General features: G+C 41.4%; 1 protein-coding gene and 1 non-coding gene across 7 annotated transcripts in view; both read right to left on the bottom strand.

The window, feature by feature from the left end:
• Positions 1-18,119, bottom strand: part of Mark3 (microtubule affinity regulating kinase 3) — a 96,611-nt gene that overhangs the window by 58,245 nt on the left and 20,247 nt on the right. For all 6 annotated transcript variants that reach the window (XM_052739069.1, XM_052739067.1, XM_052739072.1 and 3 more), the window contains exons 2-3: positions 17,640-17,831; positions 5,307-5,360 (exon numbers count right to left, since the gene is read on the bottom strand). In XM_052739069.1, coding sequence (XP_052595029.1) covers positions 5,307-5,360; positions 17,640-17,831 — 246 coding nt within the window. The remainder of the gene's footprint in view (positions 1-5,306; positions 5,361-17,639; positions 17,832-18,119) is intronic.
• On the bottom strand, positions 15,352-15,516 carry LOC128111381 (U1 spliceosomal RNA). Its single transcript, XR_008218624.1, has one exon. It is a non-coding gene; the product is annotated as a U1 spliceosomal RNA (small nuclear RNA).

The raw sequence follows: 18,119 nt of genomic DNA, 5'->3' as shown, positions 1-18,119 counted from the left end.
ACACCAAACACTCTTCCCACTCCTATGAACCCCTCACCAAAAATCAAGCAAACAAAAAACTGCTACTCAGCACAAATCAAGGCTTATTTTGTTCTTATGATGTGTCAAGTATTGTTCTGAGCTTTGCTAAAAGCTCTAAATATTAACTTACTTCTTTCTAACCCCCTACAATGCTATTTTAAAGACCCAGATAAGTGGCATGACACACAGTAGGCAGGGTTTGGAAGTCTGATTTCAGTCCATGGAGTCTGTCTTACACATCCTCCTAAGCAATACTCCTTTGTTGACAGTCTATTTACAGTCTACTTCTAAGACTGAAGGAAAACACTCTGACTTTAGATGGGTTACACTTAGTATACAGACATGCCTCGATAAAGTGGTGCATGCTTTTAATCCTAGTACCTGGGAGGAAGAGGCAGACAGATCTCTTGAGTTCCAGGCCAGCCTAAATGACATAGTGAGTTCCAGGATAGCTGGGGTGATGGACAGAAACCCTGTCTCAATAAATAACATGACTGAATGAATGGATAAAGTCTAGTAACTTTGAAAAGGTAAGTATTTTTTTTGTTTAAAAATGAATTATGAGCCGGGCGGTGGTGGCGCACGCCTTTAATCCCAGCACTCGGGAGGCAGAGCCAGGCGGATCTCTGTGAGTTCGAGGCCAGCCTGGGCTACCACGTGAGTCCCAGGAAAGGCGCAAAGCTACACAGAGAAACCCTGTCTCGAAAAACCAAAAAAAAAAAAAAAAAAAAAAAAAAAAAAAAAAAAAAATGAATTATGATCTCTGTATGTGGAGTAAATGTTAGTGTGAAAGTCAGAGGACAACCTTGATGTCATTCCTCAGATGTCATTCACTCTATTATTTGTCTGTTTATAGTCAGGGTCTCTTACGGGCCTAGAACTTGCAAAGCAGACTCGGATAGCCAGATCTATCATTCATTCATTCACTCATTTATTTGTAGTCATCTCTTACTGGCCGGAACTTGTCAAGCAAAGAGCCACCTGTCTGTAGGACTTACAAACACACTACTGCTGTGGGATGTCTTTCTGTATGCTGTGAATATGTGTTGCTCTGATTGGTTGATAAATAAAACACTGATTGGCCAGTAGCCAGGCAGGAAGTATAGGTGGGGCGAGCAGACAAGAAGAATGCTGGGAAGAGGAAGGGCAGAGTCATGAGTCACCAGCCAGATGCAGAGGAAGCAAGATGAGAATGTCTAACTGAGAAAAGGTACCAAGCCACGTCACTAAACATAAAAGAATTATGGGTTAATTTAAGTGTAAGAGCTAGTCAGTAACAAGCCTGAGCTAATATTAAGTCTCTGAGTGATTATTTTATAAGCGGGACACGAGACTGCAGGGGGCCTGGTGGGACTGGAGAAACCTTCTGACTACACACTAGCACACCTAGCTTTATGACTAGCTGCTTCTTTTCTTTTTTTAAGATTTATTGCTGGGTGGCAGTGGCACACGCCTTTAATCCCACCACTCGGGAAGAAGAGCCAGGCGGATTTCTGTGAGTTGGAGGCCAGTCTGGTCTACAGAGCAAGATCCAGGACAGGCACCAAAACTACACATAGAAACCCTGGGAGTGGGGGGGGAGGGGGAGAGCTGAATGGCCAATAGCTAGGCAGGAGAGGAATAGGTGGGGCTGCCAAGCAGAGAGAATCAATAGGAGAAAAAGAGGAATGGAGGAGCAAGAAGAAGAAGAAGAAGGAGAGAAGACACTAGGGGTCAGCCACCCAGTTACACAGCAAGCCATGGAGTAAGAAAAATGGTATATAGACTAGAGAAAGATAAAAACCCAGAGGCAAAAGGTAGACAGAATAATTTAAGAAAAGCTGGCTAGAAACTAGAAGCTAAGGCTGGACATTCATAAGAAAGAATAAGACTCTGTGTATTCATTTCAGAGCTGAGTAGCAGCCCCCAAAGAACAGGGTTTAAAACAAAACAAAACAAAACAAAACCAACACTACACCACAAATTATGAAGTTTTAACTATTAGATTATTGTAAACAAAAATTGATGCCAGTGCAAAAATGCATAATCACACTATTGGGCTAAACGTACAGGGTACTAAGAAATCACACATTGTAGTAACTCAATGCTGTAGCAACAGTACCTTATAGTAAAAAATAAGCAATGAACCAGTAAAATGAAAAACTAAAGCAAGCAATCAGGGAGCAAGGTGAAATTACAGCCAACCTGGAAAAGCTATGCTAAAACGCCTGCAAAACAGGTAAAATCCCAACTATCGCTAGGTTCACAGGAACCGTAAATAGTTTGTAGTACCATAAAATACAGAATTAAGAGTCCTTAGTAAATTTTATAATTAATTTCTGAATACCAAATTATAGTATTTCCTAGTTTATTAGCATTAAGTCTTAGATATGAAAATCTAAGCAAACAGGTTAGGGGCATAATGGCAACATGCCTTTAATCCTAGCACTCAGTAGACAAAGGCAGGCACCTCTAAGTGAGTTTGAGGCCAGCCAGGGTTACTTAGTCAGACCTTGTCAGAAAAAAAGGAAAAGAAGGAGGGAGGGAGAAGAGAAAGCAAGCAAGCAAACAGAATTCATACTTTAGAACCAAGGACTGGGATCTGTTTGCGTAATATTTAAATACTATTTATAGTACAGATAAAGTCTACCTCCTCCCCCCTCCCTGATCCTCTCTAAATAAGATATAGGACTCAAAAAAAAAAAAAAAATCAGGATTAAAAACTCACCATTAGGAATACAGTAGTAATTAAACTGTGCACTACATATACCAAAGTAACTTACAACTGTAGAGTTTGAGGTTTACAAAGCTCTTGTATACGCACTGTTTCATTAATACATCCACTTTGAGATGGTGAAATAATATTAGATAACAATCACTTTGCTAAAGAGAGGTCTTGATAGGTCGCCTAGGTGAGTCTCCAATATCTGGGCTCAAGAGAGTCTCCTGTGTCAGCATCACTAGTAGTTAACACTACAGGGCCACACCACCAATGCTGAATCAAATTATCTCTATCTTAAAGATGAAAACCTATTGGGCACTTTTAATCCTAGCTCTCAGGAGGGAGAGCAAGGCAGATCTCTATGAGTTTGAGGCCAGCCTGATCTATATAGCAAACTGCAGGCCAGTCAAGGATACACAGTGAGACCTTGTCTCAAAAAACAAAACAAAAAACACAAAAAAAAATGAAGGACCTAAAACTGAAAAGTTTAGTGACTTGCTCATGGTCAAGCCAGATATTCAGTTAAGACACATAAGCAGGATGGGATGGCTCAGTGGGTAAAAGAACTTGCTATGTAACCCAGACAACCTGAATTTACCTCCAGAACCCACATAAAAAGGTAGAAGGAGAGAGTCAACTCCATGCAGTTGTCCAGTGACCTCTGCAGATGTGCCATGGCACTCAACACAGGTACAATATGCACTCACAACGATAATAAAGTTTTAAAGAGCCAAAGCAGAGCCAGGTAGTGATGGTGACTTTAATCCCAACACTTGGGAGACAGAGGCAGGTGGATCTCTCTGTCTACAAAGAACAGCCAAAGTTGTTACACAGAGAAAAAAAACAAACAAAACAAAACAAAACAAAAAACCCAAAGAGTTTAACCAAGCCAAATGCTAACAATATGTATATATTTTAAAATGGAGCATTGCCTATGAAGAACAACAGTCCTGCTGGGTGGTGGTGGCACTCACCTTTAATCCCAGCACTCGGGAGGCAGAGGCAGGCAGATCTCTGTCAGTTTGAGGTCAGCCTGATCTACAGGGTAAGTTCCAGGACAGCCAGGACTGTTACACAGAGAAACAATGTCTCTAAAAACAAAAACAAAAACAAACAAACAAATGCCAAAAAAACCCCCATCAGCCCTTTACCTAAGTCTCAAACATTTTGGAAGTGTGGGCAGATTGTAAGAGACAGAGGATCAGAGGATTTGCTGTGAGACTGTTTCCTAGTAACATCAGAAGCTACACCCATAAAGTCTCACCAACATGACTGCTCAAACATGAGCTGAACAAGGAGGACACCAATAAATATGCCAAACCAGAGAAAAGACCATGAAGCCTCAGTCCTACACAAAACTACAGACAACTGAGGAATGCTGAGAGGAGAGATAGTCTTCCCCAGGGAAAGGCATACACGTTGGTTGTCCAGTGCTGTATGGTCAGCCCTAAAAAATTATTACAAATGGCATTATATGTGCTGAACAGATAATAGTTAGGAATATATATACACATGCATATATGCATACAATAACAATTGGTGAAAAAAAAGAAGCCATAAACTTGAAGGAAAGCACAGAGGGGTTTATGGGAGGGCGTGGAGGGAAGGAAAGGTAAGGGAGAAATGTTGTAATTATAATCTCAAGAAATTAAAAAAAAAAAGATGGAAGTATTGCTAAACTGCTTAGTACAGTCTCAAAGATGCTTAGGCTCAAGCAATTTCCTTTCTCCAGCAGTCTCACAAGTAGCTGGGTCAAGAAAAAGTGTATGTCTCAAATGAAAATATTTTCGTATTTTTTTTTGTTTTTGTTTTCTTTTTCTTTTTCTTTTTTTTTTTTTTCTTTTTGAGACAGGGTTTCTCTGTGTAGCTTTGGAGCCTGTCCTGGATCTCACTTTGTACACCAGGCTGGACTCGAACTCACAAAGATTCGCCTGGCTCTGCCTCCCGAGTGCTGGGATGAAAGGTGTGCACTACCACCGCCCGGCCATCGTATTTTTTTTTTAATTCTACATTAGTCGAACATTTAAAATGATGGCCCTCAATTGAAGTTAACCCAACTATTTTTATGAAATATTCCATTTAAGTTTCTTTGAGGAAGGAGGGAAATGCCTAACTAGAAAGCTTAGGTTGGCCTTAAACTTGGGGGGAGAGTTTCTGCCTCTGTCTTCCAAGTGCTGGGGTTACAGGCATGCACCATTATCATGCCCAGCAAGCTACATCCACTGGAGGAACTGAAAGCTTTGTTGCACTAACTACTAATAGCTAAGACATTTAATGGGGTTGGAGAGATGGCTCGGGGTGGGGTGGGGTGGGGGGTGAGCGTGGGGGTGGGGTGGTTAAGAGGACTGACTGTTCTTTCAGAGGACCCAGGTTCAATGCCCAGCAACCACATGGCAGCTGACAACTGTTTATAACCACAGTTCCAGGGGATCTAACATCCTTATACATACATGCAGGCAAAACACCAATGCACATTAAATAAAGTTTTAAAAAAAACCAACAATTAGAAGTAAATTATATAGCAATTAAAACAAAAATTTAAAATAAAATTTTAAAATAAACAGTAAATACTAGATCAACATACCTTTTGTAGACTTGTTGGATTCAACTGAGTTTTGTCAATTATTTTTATTGCAACCTAAGGGGAAAAAAAGTATTTACAGATTTTTCAGAACTTGCTAATTATAGACTAAACAGTAAGAGTTTTGTAAATTCTCATGCATATGGCACTGTTAAAAAGCAATCAAAAAAGCAAATCTCATCTGGTTATAACAAAGCAATTAGAACTTCCTAAGACTATGTGATTAAGAAGAGACTGACCTCATGCAAATGGTTTTATTATGACATTTTATATTTGTTACTTACATAGAGGAGGGTGAAATAATCTCCTCTATCCTTCCTTCAAAGTATTATAGAATGAATACACTTCAAAACTTACACAGTGTAGCAGATCTCTTCGCTTTAGATGAGGGGTGGTAGTGCTGGCTAGACAGAGTCTCATTCATGCTACAGGAGTGTTCTGCTACTGACCTATACCCCCATCCCCACTTTGCTATTTACCGAGACTAATTTCAGCAAACTTTGGAATTCTAGGGCAAAAACTTGAAAGGAATATTTAGCCTAAAATACCCTTTGTATCTTGCACACAGAGCTTTCAATAAGTATTGAAATAAGTTGGTACTAAATCTGAAAACAACAACAAAAGAACCCACCCAAAAACAGAAGGCCTGGTGTGGTGGCGTGCATCTGTACTTCTGATACCAAGGAGACTTAAGGTAAGAAGACTGCAAGACCAGTCTGGGTACCACATCAGGGATCAACACAAATAACAATGAAAAAGTCCCTCACACGGTTAAAGAAAACTCCAGGTCAATCTGTGGGCTAACCATGGGAAACATATACAGAGGCAATAATAAATGTGTCACCTGGCAACCTTTGTTCAGAAAGAGTATACAGCAAACGGTAGTTTTTAAAAAGCCATTAGAATACAGGGAGAAACTACAGCTTCTTTTAATATGTATGTCTTACTTAAAAATGAAAGGGGTCAGTTTCATTAATATTTAACAAATGGATGAATGTGTATCCTCACCTGGTAAGCTCATCATCTGTTGCATTAAGATGGCTGGGAGTATAGAACAGTATAAGAGCATTTTCATACCACGCACGAGCCACTGGGTTTGATCCCCAACAACAAAAAGGGACAGGAAGAATTAAAAATTATTTTAAGGGCTGGAGAGATGGCTCAGAGGTTAAGAACACTGACTGCTCTTCCAGAGGTCCTGAGTTCAATTCCCAGCAACCACATGGTGGCTCACAACCATCTGTAATGGGATCTGGTGCCCTCTTCTGGCCTGCAGGGACACATGCAGGCAGAACACTGTATGCATAATAAGTAAATAAATCTTAAAAAAAAAAAAAAAGTAAAAATTATTTTAAAAAGTTCTACAGATTATGTGTGTCAAGTGTTGAGAAGTGGAGGGCAACTTAAGAAGAAAAGGCTTAGCTATGACTACAGTATGAACTGAATTCAGCTTTCCACTGAAGTTACAGATCAGGCAACAGACTGCCCTGTAAGATGCAGGAGCCCATTTCCCACTGAGCATTCTGTAGAAGTCACAGCTCATAAACCCACTGAAGAAAGCATATGCAGCCAAAGTCTAGGACATGAGCTTGGAGAATCTCCATGCCAATGGTTCCCATACTTGGTGCTTTCACATCCTTAAGGATTACAGATGACCCAAGTGTGGGCTCTGTCAATATTTACCACATCACGAATGAAAACAGGAAAAAAAAAAAAAAAAAAACCATCTACCTATTCATTACAAAATAACAATACACCCATCATGGTACCATAACATCCCTAATGAAATTCTTTTCATTTTTATTTTATTTTATTTATTTATTTTGGTTTTTCAAGACAGGGTTTCTCTGTGTAGCTTTGGAGCCTGTCCTGGATCTCGCTCTGCAGACCAGACTAGCCTCAAACTCACAGAGATCTGCCTGCCTCTGCCTCCTGAGTGCTGATGTGCATTGGTGTTTGGCCTGCATGAATGTCTGCGTGAGGGCGTCAGGTCTCCTGGAACTGGAGTTACAGACAGTTGTGAGCTGCCATGTGGATACTGGGAATTGAACCGGGGTCCTCTGGAAGAACAACCAGTGCTCTTAATCCCTGAGCCATATCTCCAGCCCCAAAATTCTTTTTTATTTTTAAGACAAAGTGTCGCTGTGTAGCTCTGGCTAGCCTATAACTCACTATATAGACCAGGCTGGCTTTGAACGCACAAAAATCTGCCTGCCTCTGCCTCCAAAGTGCTGGGATCAAAGGTGTGCACCAGCTTCTGGATCTATACTTCCTCTGTTGTGATATGTTTGATCACATGGCCTCTGGAAAATCCACTTTCCATTTGTGTGAAAATGATAAGTTTTAATAGTATTAGTATAAAAATTACTTTTAATATTTATTTTTACTGGGGAGTGGTGGCACATGCCTTTAATCCCAGCACTAGGGATGCAGAGGCAGGCAGAGCTCTAGGTTCGAGGCCAGCCTGGGTCTAAAGAATGAGTTGCAGAGCTGGGTGGTGGTGACGTACGCCTTTAATCCCAGCACTTGGGAGGCAGAGGCAGGTGGATCTTTTTGAGTTCAAGGCCAGCCTGGTCTACAGAGAGAGATCCAGGAAAGGCGCAAAGCTACACAGAGAAACCCTGTCTCGAAAAACCAAAAAAAAAAAATAAAAAAAAATAATGAGTTGCAGGACAGCCAGGGCTACACAGAGAAATTCTGTCTTGAAAAACAAAAACTATTTATTTATTTATTTAGTGTGTGCACACATGCATGCCACAGATGACAACCTTCTGAAGTCAATTCTCTCTTTCCACTATGTGGGTTCCAAGGATTAAATTCAAGTCATCTGAGGAGGCTAAGCTGTAGGAACCTTTACCCATGGAGAGCCATCTCGTCAGCCCAACACTGTATTATTTTAAAAAACTTTACTTGGTCTAAAACTTCTACCTGCTCCAATTACTGATTCTCTATGAACTTGTTGGCCTCCAGGACCAAGAAAGAAGAAACATTGTAGCAATGACTCTGACTGCTTCAAAGCAACTCAGAATTGAGAAAAAAGTATAGAATGTATGTGGAAGCACCGGAAAAAAGTCAAAATACTAGTTCCATATTTGAAAAATATAAATTTAAGTGGAAACTGCACTAAATAAGAGAAAAAAAGTATTTGCTGGTAGGATAGTCAAACATTGCCTATACATATCTCACCTGGGAGGTGCCAAACTATTTATTCATCTTTATAGCCCAAGTTGGACGAGGTTGGACAGGTGTTGCATAACAGTTTCCTCTGAGATTGAAACATTCCATCCTGCAATGAAGTTCCTTCAGCAGGAAGATTAACAACTCACAATAGGTTCAGGAGTCCCGAAAACTGACCAGATTCACTAGGCCCTTCCTTGTCAGGTGAAGCCATAAAACCTGGGAGTCCCTCTCAGATAAACGGAATTTAGCTGCAAAGAAGACTCTGAAGCTAGACCAGCTAGCTCCTGAAGCAGCAGAAACCAATGGAGCTCCTGAAGAAGCAGTTTAAACAAACTGAGGCACCTGGGAAGGGCACTCTCAGACCTGGTGAGCGCCTGCAGGCTGTGCAGTGTGCTCCAGGTTCCCAGCCTGTGAGCTGTCACCCCAGCTGGGGTGGCTTTAGTGACACAGCTGTCTTTGAGTCATTTCTGTTCCTGTATGTGACCCCTCACCCATATTCTTGTAAGTAACACCGAGAAAACTTACAGTTAGCTCACCAAGTTGGCTTTTGGTGGTATATGCACTTCGGTCTGTCATGAGTCAAATTTTTCTGTAAATGTTTCTCCAGGAAAAGTTTTGTCACACACAGCATGGTACTTACATTTGTTGAGCTAATCTAAGGCCTTGAACACTCATAATTAGCAACCAGAGATACATTAAAAATGGAGATAGGTCAATGCAAAAACACTGTCTCCAGCATTTTAACAGATTACAATGTCACTCATAAAAATTTACAGTATTTCAAGGTAGAATTAATTTTCTTCAATCTTTATTTTTCTTTCCTTTTTTATGATTTATTTTTAATTTTATGTGGATTGGTGTTTTGCCTGCACGTACGTCTGTGTAAGAGTGTTGGATCCACTGGACCTGGAGTTATAGACAGGTATGAGCTGTCATGGGGGTGCTGGGAATTGAACCCTGGTCCTCTGGAAGAGCAGCCAGTGCTTTTAACCGCTGAGCCACCTCTCCAGCCCCAAAACCTTACTTTCATAAGCAATTTTAAATGATATATTTAGAAACCCCAACTCCAAAGAAATCTTTCTTTTCTGGTCATCGCTCAATGTCATTCTCAGGCCAAATCCGGCAGTGTTGAGGCCTTTCCCCATTTTCTTCCCTCTGAGTTTCTGAAAAGCTGGTTTCTAGCTGCTCTTTACAACTGCTAGCTTCCTCCATTTATAAACAACAATTCTATCCTGCTTCTGTTCTTACATAGTTCACACTCAGGAATACTGCTTTTATTTTGTTTGTTTGTGGGGTTAATTTTTGGTTTTGGGTTTTTTGAGACAGGGGTTCTCTGTATAGCCCTAGCTGTCCTTGAACTCAGACATCTGCCTGCCTCTGCCTCCTGAGTGCTAGGATTAAAGGTGTGCACCATCAACGCCCAGGCAATGTTTATTTTATTTTTATTTTAGGTATCTAAGTGTTTTGCCTGCATGTATGTAAGTGTACCATGGGTGTACCTGGTAACCAGGGAGGCCAGAAAACAGCACTGAACTAGAGTTACAGACAGTTTTGAGCTGTTACCTGGGTGTCAGGAACCGAACCTCTGCAAAAAACAGTCACTGCTCTTAACTGCTAAACCATCACTCCAGGCAGGAACTGCTTTCCAAAAAGGTCAAATACGGGGTTGGGGATTTAGCTCAGTGGTAGAGTGCTTGCCTAGCAATCACAAGGCCCTGGGTTCGGTCCTCAGCTCCAGAAAAAAAAAAAAAAAGATCAAATACGGTGTATACAGCTCCACTAAATTATAGAAAAGTCATCAAAGCTGTTGTGAGTTAAAGATAATCATTTAACATATATACACAGCAATTAAACCTTCCTCTAAGCTGTGTTGACTCAATCACCAAATTAACCTGGGACCAGATCTAGAGCCTGGAAGGGGGGGGGGGGTGCAGCATCCAAGCAGGACCTTGAGATCACCAAGAAAGAATGACTATGGGTGATTATTGTGGGTGTTACCAGGAAGGTGGAGACTACCACTCATTCTCAAGGTTTTGGGTGGAGGAGTGTGGTACAGAATAAGCCTTGTAGGTTCACTAGGTGAGGAGAGATTAAGGCTCACTTAAACGTCTATGAAGACCCTATTACCAAATATAGTCATGCTATAGACCAGGACTTCAACATATGAGTTTAAGGACAAGCTGGGCAGTGGTGGCGCACACCTTTAATCCCAGCACTCGGAGGCTGAGGCAGGTGGATCTCTGAGTTCGAGGCCAGCCTGGTCTACAGAGTAAGTTCCAGGACAGCGGAGTCTACACAGAGAAAACATGCCTTGCAAAACCAAAAAAAAAAAAAAAAAAAAAAAAAAAGAAGTTTGAGGGCATACCTTTTAGTCCATGGTGGATGCAAACAATGACAGTAGTTGGTTACAAAATAAAACTTATGAGGCTGAAGAGACGGCAAAGCAGTTAAGAGCACTTGATGCTCTTGCAGAGGACTCAGTTCCAACATCTACATGGTGACCTACAACCGTCCAAACCAGATCCTGAGGATCCAAACCCTATTCTGACCTCTGTAAGCACCAGGCACACTCATGGTGCACATACACACATGCACATTAAACACTAATTCATATACAAGAAAAAAAAAGCTTTCCAATTACAATACAATACAACAGCATGCAAGAATGTCACAGGAAAAAAAAAAAGCCAGCTTCAAATGGTAGAGCAAGCCTTTAATCCTAGCACTGGGGAGGTAGAGACAGGAAGATTTCTGAATTTAAGGTTAACCTGGTTTACAGAAAAAGTTCCAGGACAGCCGAGTCTACACAGAGAAACCCTGACTCAGGAAAAGAAAAAAAGGAAAAAAAGAAAAGGAAAAAGAAGAAAAAAAGCAGCAGGGTACACAGTAAATACTACATGATCTCAACAGCATTTATGTATTCAAAACAGACATTCGGCTAAGTGAACAGCAACTTTAAAAGGCCAACAGACAATGTCTAAAAGTAGAAAAAAGCACTAAAGCAAGCAGACTATTTCAGATAAAGTAATTTAAAAAATGGTTGTGGACGTCTTAGACTACTAAAATTTGAATAGATCTGAAACCATGGTGTAATTTTTTTTGGCAGTAAAACTAAACACTTTACATACAAAATTAAGTACAATTACTAAATGCAAAGTTTTCCTGCAGCCATAATGTGGCTGTTTGGTTAACGATTGGGTGCTGATCAGATGCAGCTCACTTCTCTGACACAACGGGTCAATCGAACATCACCTGTAGCTCAAGCTGGCCTTTAACTAATGATCCTCCTGCCTCAGCCTCCCAAGTCATGGTTTTTATATTTGAGGGCCTCTTCAGGGGCAATTGGTACTATATATTATTGGTCAGTGTTGAACTGATGGCCCACAACTCACTCATGCCTCAGGGTGCTTACCTGAACACAGGCATTTTCTCTGCAAGACACATCTCAGCCTTGCAATTAGGATAAAAAAACACCACTGCATCACTACGATCAGGAACTACATTAATCAGCATTTTTTTTTTTTTTTAAATTAGACTTGAGGGAAAAAAAGGCAAATTAGTGCCAGAGCACTGTGAGGGATGATTCTTGCAAATAACTTTTATCAAGTATATAAATTTATAAGCATGAACTATGTCCTGGAGTGAATGGTAGTAATGGCTTCACAACAATGTAAGTAAAAATATTATCACTAAATTGTAAACTTAAAAGCAGTTAAAATTGCCGGGTGGTGGTGGTAGTGGTGGTGGCGGTGGCGGTGGCGGCGGCACCTGTCTTTAATCCCAGCACTAGAAAGGCAGAGCCAGGCCCATCTCTGTGAGTTCGAGGCCAGCTTGGTCTACAGAGAGAGATCCAAGACAGGCTCCAAAGCTACACAGAGAAACCTTGTCTCGAAAAAACCAAAACAAACAAACAAAAAAAAAACAGTTAAAATTGTAACTCTTACACTACATGTATTTTCCACACACTAAAGCAGTAGTACAGGCCAGTAATCCTGGCACTTGAGAAGCTAAAGGAGGAAGAGCACTGAGACCAGTCTGGATTACAGAGTGAATGCTAGGCTAGCCTGGGCTACATAGCCAACATTCTTGCTCAAAGAGTCATAAAAACAAAACAATTCTCCTATGAGTGTAAGAGTGATTTTCTTATATCTGAAAACTGAGTTTACAGCATGGAGAGATGGCTCAGCCAGTTAAAAACACTTGCTGCTCTTGCAGAGGACCTGGGTTCAATTCCCAGCACCCACATGGTGGCTTATAACCATCTATAATTCCAGTTCCAGGGGATCTGACCCTCTTTTCTGACGTCTGAAGGCAGCAGGCAAACATGTGGTACACATACATACATGCAGGCAAAAACACTCATACACATACAAGAAAATAAATAAATCTTGAGAAAAAAAATGTTTAAAAAGAACATGGTTTTGCCCTGTCCTTTCAGAATGCACTAAAAGCATAGTATCAGTTTCAGCTTTTAGTTACATATATTATTATAGATTATACAAGGCCTTTCCTTTAATCTTCTGTTGCTCATTTCCAAATCTGCTACTACTTATATTCAACTGAAGCAAATTATTCTAGGTATTAACTTTGTCAGTCTTTGTATAGTTGTTTTTAATTAAATTTCAATTAATCACTCCTTCCATCCTAAGAAACAACTCTATGTTGAGTTCTAGAATAGCATTAAAGACAGTATCCATAATATCTGAAAGCGTAAGGTGTTCCTCTTTTTTTTTTTTTTTTTTTTCCTTTTTGGTTTTTCGAGACAGGGTTTCTCTGCATAGCCTTGGCTGTCCTGGAATTCACTCTGTAGACCAGGCTGGCCTCAGACATAAACCTGCCATGCCTCCCAAGTACTGGGATTAAAGGTATGCACCACCACCGCCCTCCAGCACTCACCCCCCCCTTTTTTTTAAATCTTTTCTTTTTTCTTTTTCTTTATTTATTATGTATACAATGTTTTGCCTGCATATATGCCTGCAGGCCAGAAGAGGGCACCAGATCTCATTACAGGTGGTTGTTCCACCTGTTGCTGGAAATTGAACTCAGGACCTCTGGAAGAGCAGTCAGTGCTTTTTTTTTTTTTTTTTTTTTGGTTTTTCGAGACAGGGTTTCTCTGTAGTTTTGCACCTTTCCTGGAACTCACTTTGTAGACCAGGCTGGCCTCGAACTCACAGAGATCCGCCTGCCTCTGCCTCCCGAGTGCTGGGATTAAAGGCGTGCGCCACCACCGCCCGGCTGCAGTCAGTGCTCTTTTTTTTTTTTTTTTAAAAAAGATTTATTTATTTACTATGTCTACAGCGTTCTGTCTGCACATATCCCTGCAAGCCAGAAGAGGGCACCAGATCTCATTACAGATGGTTGTGAGCCACCATGTGGTTGCTGGGAACTGAACTCAGGATCTTTGGAAGAACAAGCAGTGCTCTTAACCTCTGAGCCATCTCAATAGCCCGCAGTCAGTGCTCTTAATCGTTGAGCCATCTCTCCAGCCCCACACTCCTCCCTTTTATTTCTTCATCCATTTTAACCAAAACAATGCAGAGAAGATTAAAACTTAGCAAACTTCTATTAGGTCTCACAGTAAAGATATTTGTGGGAAAAAAAAAAGATGGCGGATCTTTGTGATTCAGGGCCAGCCTGGTCTACAGAGCAAGTTCCAGGACAACCAAAAAAGAGACCCCGTATCAAACCTCCCCCCACAAAAAAAATGACAAAAATAGAAGATAATATAATAAACTTACATAATTATAATGAAAAAGTGTATTTTGGTTTATAATATCTGGTTATAAACCTGAGGGTTTCAAACATCAAGGTTGTGACTTCAAGGTTTGTGTGTCACTCTACCCCGCCCCCAAAACCCATGTTGACATTTAACTGCCATTGTAACAACATTAAATAGGAGAATATTATAGGGGGTAATTGAGCCATAACTGAGAAATAGACTCAGCTGTCATCCTAGGGTGGGATGGAAGGACATTGTAAAAGGAATCTAGTCTCTCAATCTTGAACTTCTCTACCGCCCAAACTATCAGAAATTATTTTTTTTTAAAAATAAGGTACACTATCTGATATTCTGTTACATCAGTAAAAATGGATTGAGACAATCAGACAAAAGTAGACATTCATTTTTTTGGTAGGATAACTGATTTTTCAAAATTATCTTAGCACTGTCAATTACAATATGAAATATTCACCCACTCTGACCCAAGGCTTTTTCCTATGACTTTATCCTACTTTTTTTTGGAAGCGGGGGTTGAGACAGGGTTTCCCTGTGTAGCTTTGTGCCTTTCCTCGAACTCACAGAGATCCGCCTGGCTCTGCCTCCTGAGTGCTGGGATTAAAGGCATGCACCACCACCGCCCGGGGGAACTGTCCTCTTATCTCTACACATGGGCAGTGCTGTGCATGCTCTTGCTCACACACAATCAATTATAACAACAATAATATTACTATTGAAATAGTCATATAATAGAGATCACTATTATGTCCATAAGTTTGTTTGTTTGTTTGTTTGTTTGTTTTTTGAGACAGGGTTTCTCTGTGTAGTTTTGGTGCCTGTCCTGGATCTCGCTCTGCAGACCACAGAGATCTGCCTGGCTCTCCCTCCCAAGTGCTGGGATTAAAGGCGTGCACCACCATCGCCTGGCTGAGTTTCTTTTTTTGTTAAGCCAAAAGTTACTGTCTATATAAAACCTGTGGGAATTCTCTTGGAATAGAGAAATTGACAAAAACAAAAACAAAACCCCCTTTTGCTTTCTACATAATAAATTTTTATGATGTTTACATATATGATTCTGGTCATACCTATAATAAAAGGGAGAAAAAGAAAAACCATTTTGACTGAAGGTTTTTTTTTTTCTTTTTTTTTTTTCAGGGGAGAGCGCGAACGCAGTCCCCCACTACCACAAATTATGCAGTCGAGTTTCCCGCATTTGGGGAAATCGCAGGGGTCAGCACATCCGGAGTGCAATGGATAAGCCTCGCCCTGGGAAAACCACCTTCGTGATCATGGTATCTCCCCTGCCAGGTAAAGTATTTGACTGAAGGTTTTGAAAACTGAGGAAAACCTTAAATTAAGCCACTGTGGTCACACTGGTAAACCCTTCTGAAGAAAGACTACACTAAAAGTAAACACAGTGGATAGACTCTGGCAAACACTGTCCATTTGTCTGTCTGTCCCATTACCTCTGCTAACTCAGGAAACTGGAGCAAACACCTGGGACTGGTGAGAACTAACCTGGTATCTCAAGAAAGATCCACTTAGGGACAGTAGGGACAGTGCCACCTATTCAGCTTGTTTTCAGTCTCCACATATCCACAAGAAACAGAGTCACTAAAACAGACTGTGAAGGGCGAATTTTCTGTTACTGTCTTAAGATTTTAGCTAGCATAGAACATGGCTCCCCAACCTTTTTCTAGTTCCAGCACAAACAAAACCTAGAAGAGCTAGAGGGCATGTGGCAGTAAACCGACTACCTGCTGACAGAACAACTGGCACAGGGCTTGTTCTCCTTAGCCCCAGCCCTAGTGAGCTGTGGGCATGCATCCATGCCATGGCATAACTGTCATGTCGTGCTGGCATATCCATCAGGAGAGTGTGACGCATACAGCAGCACATCTCTTTTTTGTTTGCTTGTTTTGTTTTGGGTTTTTTGGGTTTTTTTGTTTTGTTTTGTTTTGTTTTTGAGACAGTTTCTCTGTGTAGCTCTGGCTGTCCTGGACTCATTCTGTAGACCAGGCTGGCCCTGAACTCAGAGATCCCCATCTCAAAGAACCCTGCCCTAGAAACCCAATCAGGGCATGGCCCCCACACAATACCTGCCCTGTCAAATAGGGCTCATGCTTGTGTGGTGGCACACAACTTTCATCTCGGCACTCAGGAGGCAGAGGCGGGTAGATCTCTGCAAACTGAGGCCAGCCTGCTCTACCTAGAAGCCAGCCAGAGCTGAAGCAACGGAAAAGGAGATGGCTCGTGTGAACTGCTTTTCCATGGCTGTATTCTCAAAACCAGTCGAGTGCTAGAGGTCTGCCATGTGCCCTGAGGAGAACAGCACCTTCTGTGTGAATGCAGGCACTCTGCTGGGCTGTGTTCTGTTGCTGTTTGGCTGCATTTTAATGTTATGGATCAAATGAATAATTGTCTCTAAAGGACCAACAGTCACTGTATTCCTGAACTGGTTGTATTTTGAAGGCTTACTGTTTGGGGTCCCCCCCCCTTCTTTTGCTTATTTATTTATTTTTGCTTTTTTGAGCCAGGGTTTCTCTGTGTAACCAACTGTTGGCTGTCCTGGAACTCTGTAGACCAGGCTGGTCTCAAACTCAAGAGAACCGCCTACCTCTGCTTCTGCCTCCCAAGTGCTAGGACTAAAGGAGTGTACCACCTCTCCTAGCCAGAACATCTCTCTTAAAATCACCTTTCAGTCACACAATTACAGTCATCTGACCAGCATTTATTATGCCTGTAACAAGTACCAACCACTTCCCTACATACAGCATTCACTGTCAGAGTGGAGGAGAAAAGACAGTCACTCAGTGTAAGATAAACCCTGCTGTGTGAGAGCAGTATCAGGGTTTTTTAAGGAGTCTAAAGCCTGGGGTAAGGAGTGTGTCAACAAATACTTCCCACAAGTAATCCCTACCCAGAAGGGTAAAGAGCACGTCCGACAGTCAGACAGCAGGTGCTGAGACCTAATACAAGAACTCTGTCAAACAGAAGAAAGTCTGAACCGCAGAAGAGGCAAAGAGGAAGTCAGTTCTGTGGTTTCGACCCATGCACTATGATAAGGGATGCACGAGAGCCAAGATCACAAAAGCTGGGAAAGCATGTGCCTTCCGGCACAACCTGGCAAGCATGGGCTACCAGAAATCCTCAGAAAAGGAAGGAAACCCATGGGATAAACCTGTAAATACAGATAACTACTGATCTGCAAGCACCGTGAGCTTATGGGATTATATACAGAAGGACATACATGCAATTCAAGACAATTTTATTAATTTTTCCACTGAAAAAGAGCAGAACTTTACTCATTTTTCAAGTTAGGTCATTCACTTGGTGTATTTACAGCAGAAGGAAAGCAGAATTCCCAGTTGTTAATATGCGTCCTGGTCCTTAAACAGTTACAGAGCAAAACCACAGCAGAAGCAAGCACAAGCATTTACCTCTCTGCCTGTGAGGATGTGTCTCGCCAATTTCACTTTTGCAAAGTTCCCCTTGCCGATTGTCTTCAACAGTCTGTAGTTTCCGATGTGAGGCTGTTCATCTGCACAGGAAGCTATTGAGTTTCTACACCGAGCTCCAGAGCGCCCGGTTCGGGAGGTGACTTCTTGCCTCCCGTCTCCATGTGAAGTGTGCTGAAACGTAATGTACACAAAGACAAGGAAATGAGAGGACACGCAGTGCTGCCAAGTTTTAGGAGCATCTAGTGGAAGGAACAAAACATTAAGGCTTTCACTTGAATCCTAAAGGATTGAACCACATGATGTAACTTAATGAAGAAAACAAGAAACTGCTACAGGAAACAGATCAAGTGTTTTAACTCAATCAGGTGCTCAGAGAGCTGAGTCAATTCCAATTTATGATTTTTCAAATTTACCATGTTACAGAAGCATTCATGGAGTACATTTAGTAGAAACCATACT

The sequence above is a fragment of the Peromyscus californicus genome, unplaced genomic scaffold, assembly GCF_007827085.1.
Source record: "Peromyscus californicus insignis strain IS unplaced genomic scaffold, ASM782708v3 Scaffold_15__1_contigs__length_86483966, whole genome shotgun sequence".
In the NCBI taxonomy this organism is placed as follows: domain Eukaryota; kingdom Metazoa; phylum Chordata; class Mammalia; order Rodentia; family Cricetidae; genus Peromyscus; species Peromyscus californicus.
Note: the sequence above shows the minus strand (reverse complement) of the source record. Positions and strands in the feature narration are given on the sequence as shown.